Source organism: Charadrius vociferus, unplaced genomic scaffold (genome assembly GCF_000708025.1).
Source record: "Charadrius vociferus isolate BGI_N301 unplaced genomic scaffold, ASM70802v2 scaffold529, whole genome shotgun sequence".
Classification (NCBI taxonomy): domain Eukaryota; kingdom Metazoa; phylum Chordata; class Aves; order Charadriiformes; family Charadriidae; genus Charadrius; species Charadrius vociferus.
In genome coordinates, this window is record NW_009650172.1 from 1,290,389 (window position 1) to 1,297,201 (window position 6,813).

The 6,813-nt window shown below is 59.8% G+C and overlaps 2 protein-coding genes across 2 annotated transcripts in view; one reads left to right on the plus strand and one right to left on the minus strand.

The window, feature by feature from the left end:
* Positions 1 to 5,502, minus strand: part of CCDC69 (coiled-coil domain containing 69) — a 7,159-nt gene extending 1,657 nt beyond the window's left edge. Inside the window, exons 1-7 of the mRNA XM_009892636.1 lie at positions 5,263 to 5,502; positions 2,067 to 2,136; positions 1,375 to 1,520; positions 1,046 to 1,121; positions 782 to 855; positions 447 to 548; positions 1 to 70 (exon numbers count right to left, since the gene is read on the minus strand). The exon at positions 1 to 70 is cut by the window's left edge and continues 50 nt beyond it. Coding sequence (XP_009890938.1) covers positions 1 to 70; positions 447 to 548; positions 782 to 855; positions 1,046 to 1,121; positions 1,375 to 1,520; positions 2,067 to 2,136; positions 5,263 to 5,502 — 778 coding nt within the window. The remainder of the gene's footprint in view (positions 71 to 446; positions 549 to 781; positions 856 to 1,045; positions 1,122 to 1,374; positions 1,521 to 2,066; positions 2,137 to 5,262) is intronic.
* Positions 5,503 to 5,874: 372 nt separating this feature from the next.
* Positions 5,875 to 6,813, plus strand: part of GM2A (GM2 ganglioside activator) — an 11,181-nt gene continuing 10,242 nt past the window's right edge. Inside the window, exon 1 of the mRNA XM_009892637.1 lies at positions 5,875 to 5,919. Within this exon, the coding sequence (XP_009890939.1) occupies positions 5,875 to 5,919 (45 nt within the window). The remainder of the gene's footprint in view (positions 5,920 to 6,813) is intronic.

The following is a 6,813-nucleotide window of genomic DNA, read 5'->3' on the forward strand; positions in this document are numbered from 1 at the left end:
TCTTCAGCTCGATGACAAAGTGCAGGCTCTCCAGCTCCTGCTCCCAGAAGGGACTCGGGCTCCCGTGCTCCTGTGGGGCACAGGGGGTGCAGCAGCTGCAGCGGGGTGGGCGCTCGGGGCATCTGCTGTGGTTCTCCCCCCGATGCATGACCCCCGTGGGCCAGTGCTTTCAGATGGGACCTTTCACGGGCCAGGATGGGTTTGTTGTGCCAAACAGCACCACGTTTCACCCATCATTTGTGTTCAAGGGACTTCAACAGCCTCTGCACCTCCCAGGGATGAGGCTTTGCTCCCTTCTTCAGCTGTCCTCTGCCCCCCCGGCTCTGCCCCCCCACCACCCCCTCCTCAGGGTCCATCAGAGAAGCACCCCTGGCTTTGGGACAGTACCCCGGAACCGGTCCCCTCCCTGACACCCCTCTGCAGAGGCCACCGGTCCCCTGTCTCACCTGGATGTGCTTCTTGTAGTCTGTGCTCAAGAGTGACTCCTCCACCCGCTTCATCCTCTCCTGGAAGGACTTCAGCTGGGAATTCAGAGCCTGGATCGTCTCCTAGGGCAGCCAGGGAAGAAGCAGGATGGGACGTGTCTGGGATTTCTTCCCGAGCAGGGGCACTGCTGGGCTACGGCACCCCGATAACCCCAGGGCTGGATGAGCCTGCGTGGTCCCCAGACGGACCAGAGACTGAGGTGGCTGCTGAGGAGCTCAGGGCACCATGGCGGAGTGAGCAAACGGTCCTCTAGCGCTCCACCAGCACCCTTTCCCAGGGATTTTTCCACGGGTACCTGTAAGGCCGCCTGGGACCTGTGGTGGGACTCTGCCAGCAGCAGCTTCTCCTGCTCATGTGCTCTCTGGAGCTCTGCAGGGGAGACACAAGCTGAGTGTCATCAACGTGGGGACACCAGGGCAGCAAGCCCCACCTGAGCCCCACAATGCTGCGGAGCAGGGGGGGCAGCATCCCCACAACCCCACACAAAGCCGGAGGCGCATCGGCATTGTGGGGGGAGCAGGCGGGGGGCTGCGGGGAGCCCAGCTGTCCCGGCACGCACCTTGCAGGGCCTCTGCGTGCACTCTCCTCAGGGCATCAAACTGCTCCTCCAGCTCCAGCTCCTTCCCCTTTTCCACCTGGGAAGCAGGAAGATGACAAACCCCACCTGTCCCGACGTAAGGGATGCTCTGGCCCTCCCTGCCCCCGCCATGACCCTCACCATTTCAGCCTTCCTTCCTAACCCCTTCCTCCTCCTGAAAACAGGAGATCTCAGCCCAGTGCGTGCCAGGTCCATGATTGCTGCCTGGGAAATCCTGGCTGGCCACACGCTCCCTGTCTGATTGCTACCCCCAAGCAGCACCCGCCTTTTCGACCGACCTGGATGTTAACATCCTGGGCGATTCCCGTGGTCCCTGCCCGGCCAGCATCCCGCAGCCGCTCCTCCTCCTGGCCTTGGAGGAGTCTCGTGCTCTCCGTCCTCTCCTCTCGCAGCTCTGCCTTCTCCTTCCCATCCTCAGGCAATAGGGTGGCATTGGCTGCAACGCAAACGTGGCTGAAATGGCACCGGCCATATCCTGCTAACCGGGCTGATCGGATGTCCCGGGCAGCCCACCTGCGAGCGCGATGGCCTGGGTTCAGCCCCTGTCCTCTTCCCACTAGACAAATAGCTCCCCCCCACATCTCACTGGTACAGATTAGCGCTAATTGGGATGGCGCTGGCAGGCTCAGAGAGGACACAGCTCATTAGGCTTTCTGCCCTGAGGATGACCTGTCTGCCTGAGAGGATGGGATGCCATCGTCTCTGGTATGCCATCATCTCAGGGATGCCCTCATCTCTGGGATGCCATCGTCTCTGGGATGCCATCGTCTCAGGGATGCCATCATCTCTGGGATGCCATCATCTCAGGGATGCCATCATCTCTGCCTGCCCGCACCAGCGCCATGTGGAGGCTGGAGCCATCGTCCCCATCCTCCTCAGCCCCGGCGCAGGCTGGCTGCCCTGGGGGCTGTCCTACTACTTTCTTAATATCACGCTGAGAAAGCACGGGGAGGGCGGGGGGAGACACACATTTTCTTCTCACCGTTCTCTGTCTTCAAGGCCGTGAGCTCCTGGGAAGGCAGTCCCCTCTGCTGCTGGGCTTTTAGCTGTCTCTGTCAGAGAGAGAGAGAGGGGGCTGGAGCAGGGGGAGACAGGGGGAGCAGGGGGCTGCAGGCAGAGGACACCCTGCAGCCAGACACCCTGCGCTGACCGTGCTTCAGCCCTGCTAAAACACTGCCTCTCGAGCAGCAGCGGGCCCTCCCCGACCCCCTGCCAGCCCCGAGCACCCGTGGGTGCGCACGTGCCGCCTGCCAGGCAGCTCCCAGCTTGTCTCATTTGCCGTGTCCCGGCCGCTTTGCTGCGCAGTATTGCCAGCCACCGACTGGAAAACCTGGGGGATGCTCACACCCCCCCTGACATGGTGCTGCTGCAAAATAGGCTCCGGCGGCAATACATCTGGTGGGGGAAGAGCAGACAGCATTTGGCAGGGCTCCCGTTATGGTACCTCCTTGCCACCCTCCTCCTGCCCTGTCCCCGCTGCCCCGGGATGCTCGGGGTCAGCCCGCTCCCCTGGCACTGGCACCATGCAGCCCCCCAAACACACCTCTCTGCTGCTGCTTTACACCACCGGGCTTTGACACGGCCCGTGCCGGAGCAGCAGTGAGAAAAGAAAAATAACCATAAATCAGAGGCGATGCCGACCCCGTGCACGGCTGGCAGCAGGCGAGGGCTGGCAGTTTAATTTATTCACTTGGGGAGGAGGGAGGGGAAAAAAAAAACCCCAAAGAGATGGGTTATATTTTTATCTGTTGCTGAAAAGATAGAAGCAAAGCTCGCCGGCTCACGCAGCTCTGCCTCCTCGTCGCGGGGCAAATCTTGCCCCCGATGCCCATCACCGGGTTGTGCTTATGGGTAGGGGTGTGGGTGCACCGTGGGCGAGGGAATCCACCTGCCGATGTGTCACCACTCTCCAGCCCCTGGCAAAGCCTCCCCTAAAAATACCCGTCCCTCGTGAAACCAGCTCTGCAGCCCGGTGGGCGCTGGGGACCCCGCTGTGCTGGCAGCACCCCGTCTTGGCCGTGCTGTCGCAGCAGCGTGGCCAAATACAGACCAGATTAGGGAGCCTGGCTTGGGGAAAAAAAGCGAGGCAAAGCCAACAGGCGTCCCCTCCCCGCCTCCCCCCTTCTGAAGCTGGAGGGAAAGCGCAGTTGCCAGAGAGAGCAGGAAAACTCTGAGCCTCTGGGAAGCCACGGCTTTTATCTTCCCTTCTATGGCGTGAGCGGCGGCGGCGTTGAACGCGGCCCAGGCAGCGGGGCGAGGAGGCACCAGGCGGTTGGGATTTGCCAGGGTTTGTTCTCGACGCCGACACGGCTCGCCCTGCAAATGCAGGGTGGTCCAGGATGCCGCCGAGCCCCGGCAGCCCTGCCTGCAAAGGGTGCCCTGCCTGCCCCCCTCCCCGCACCCATCTCATGCTGATGTGCACCCCCCCCCGGCTATTTAATGTACCCCGTGTCCCTTCGTGGGTTTTGGAGTCTGGTGGGGGGGTGGATGAGACAGTCAGGCTCTGCAAGCCCAGGGGCATCGCAGGAACTTCAACCCCCCTCCCATCTTTTACTGTGACAAAGCAAAGGCTGCGCCGGAGGTGGGGGACCATCCTGGCATGGCGGGGTCACACAGCCCCCAGGGGTTTTGGATGATCTAAGCTTTGCTGGGAATGGGATGCTATTACCTCCTCCAGGAGTCACCCTCAAACCTCACCCGCCCAAAGCAAACCGTCTCCTCTGCATGAGTCCCGCTCGCTGGCGAAGGCGATGCCCAAGGACAGAGAGCCCAGGGCTGGTCACCCCTGGTCACCCCCCCTAGCATGAGCAATGTCCCCAGCACGGATCCAGGGCACTTTCACATCTCCCCCATGCCCCAAATCCAGCGGGACGGGGCCTCAGAGCCCCTCGGCCGCTCAAGGAGGGTGATTTGAGACAACTGCAACTGAACTTAGAAACGGCTAAAGGGAGCAAGAGGTATGCCAGAACCCGACGGCAAATCCAAACACCTGCCCTGAAGCTATGAGTTCGGCACCCTTCCTACCTCCAGCAGCAATTAAAATAGCTTCTAGAGCTAATTTTACTCCTAAGCACTCAATTGTCCTTTGGGATGAGAGCTCCACCGCCAAAGCCAAGGTGAAACCCAAAATGTGGCTGAAAACTGAGATATAGGGGCACCTTCCACTACCACTTCCAGAGCGGCACGACGGCTCTGATACCGCCTGGCACATTTTGGAGAGCTGGAAGACAGTCCCGGGCTCCGCTGTGTGTGAAAGGAGCAAGTTGGGAGTTGCTCCAGCTTCAACAACTTTGGCCCGGGAAAGAAGAAGCCCAAAACATCCTGCAGGTGCGGGACGTCAGCAGCGCGGCTTATCCTGTAAGGTCTCAGCATGGAAACCTCTTGGCTTTGAGGAGGCTTCTGCCAAAAAATACCTTCTAGCTATTAAAACAGTAAAAAAAAAAAAAAAAAAAGTATCCGTGTTCTTAGAACTAAATATTTTTAATGGTCTGGAGGAAAACTGTTTATGGATGGATTAATTGGGATTTCCAGCAGAACCTGAGGCATCTCAAAAGGTCTCTGTGGTGGGGAGCGCCCGTGCAGAGGCGGCCGGTGCGGTGCGGGCAGCTGGGTCAGCCGCAGCCCCTGCTTCAGCTTTTAGCGTGAGGTGGGGTTTTGTACTGTATTTTTCTTCCTCCTTTCCTGTTTTACAAGTGTGTTAAGCAATTAAACCACGCAACGTTACCGTCAGGGAACAAAATCACAAAGAGGCAGGAAACGAGCGTTTAAATCCCCACGCTGCTCCCGGGGACGAGGTTTTGCTTTGTGGCTGTGCAGAGGGGAGCCAGGGTTTGGTCCGTGACCCTAAAACCTCCCCGAGATCTGCAGCAGATGCTCAGTGCTGCCAGAGCAACGCTGGCACAGGTCCGTGGGACCTGTCTTGGTCTCCACTGCTGTTTTTCCTCCGGCGACGGTTGTGTTACAAGATGGCTATCACCTCCCGTACAGTCAGATCTGTGCCGCAGACCGTACGCAAACCCTTCAATGCCGTTGACAGCCTCGAGTTTTGCATCCTGACCTTTCCCTGGCTCCTGCTGCTACATATAGTTCTTATATCTCCAAAATAAATTCACCCCAGCGCTGGAAGGTGGCCAAGCCTCAGCCCTCATCTTTGGGGAAGGCGTCTTGGCCTTTCTCACGCTTGGGAGAGCGACCGAAGGGCGAGCGGTGACCGCGAGCAGGTGGATGGAACCGGAGGAGAAGGGATCCCCCGGGGGACAGTGCCTGAGCTCGGGGACGAGCTCTGACCGCAGCACTTGCGCCCGTGCCTCCTTATCGCCCCGCTGCCCGCAGACCGGCGACCGAAGGACGAGGCTGCCAAGCCGCCTCCCCCGGGGCACGCAGCGGCGCCTGGTATGCCGTCCGCCCACCAGACCCATCCCAGTACGGGCTCCCCAAGGTCACCTCCAACCTGGGACTGGCCCCAGAAGCTTCCGCAGCCCCCAGCCCCATGACAGCCCCCAGCCCTGTGATGTGCATCCCGGGTCTGCCCAGGCTCACCCTTGGGGTCTGAGCGCTCCCCCATCCCTCAGCAACCCCAAGGGACCAGCTCAGCAAGTCCACCCATCGGCAGCGGGAGGGTGAAGGTCTCCCCCCCTGTTTTTTGGTAGCCTGTACACAAGAAGTTGGGCAGGAGCGGCTCGATGTCCGCCCTTACCCCTTTTTGGCCATAAAGGGGATTTTTGGTGTTGCTTTCGGGATTAATTTGCAATTTAGTCACAGCAGCAGGGCTGTTTTATGGGGCAGAAGCCATGGTGCGCAGCGCCACGAGGCTGAGCAGAACAACTCGAGAGTGGGCAAGTGCAGGAAGGGAGGTGTCTGCGGGCAAATGACTCCGACTTAAATTTCCGCATTTCAGTAAATGTGCGGCTCTCAACACCTGGAGCCTCTGGGCTGCTGTGCCCTCTCCTCTGCCCCTTCTTGCGAGATCTCAGAGTCACAAACCAGCCCAGAAGTGTCTGATCTTATGACATAGAGAAGAGTGTTGGGTTTGGGTTTTGTTGTTTCGTTTTTTTTTTTTTCCCATGCTACGGAGCCTGCAAGTGCGGTAAATAAAGGCACTTACTGGCTCCGAGGCTGGGGAAGCTCCGCGCCTGCTCCCCCCACACATCCCAGCAGCGGGTTGTGCTTTGGCCGCATGGTCCCGAGCAGCCGAGCTCTCACAGCTGCCCCTGCAAAGGATCGCCCGTGTAGAGGGACATGCCAGCACCGTGGGGCCTTTCCGACTCTCCTCCTGCCCCTGCCACCCGCCAGCAACCACAACCCACCGACACCAGTAGGCACGGCACATCCGACTGCACAAACAACCCCTGAGGCCAATGGCGGGGCGCTAAAGCAGCATGAGCACGTCAAAAATTAGTAATAATTAGCAGCAGATAATTTCTAGACGTTAACCCGCAAAGGAGCGCAGAGCAACGCACCGAGGTCTGCTGGGGACTCAGAGCTTTCCCCTGTAGAAGTGTCGCCTTCGGCACAAGGGGGGACCCGGCACAAGGCAGGGACACAACTTTTGGGACGAGGCAGGATGCTGTGGGAAGATGGCAGAGATCTAGGGGGGACCCATCTCTGTCCTGTATGGGACCAGCATTTCCAACAGGCATTGTCACCCCGCAGGCTGCACCCCATTTAGTCCAGGCTTCCCCGTGATGTGGGGGGAGAGCCCGGGGGGGGGCAGCGGGGCAGGTGGCTGC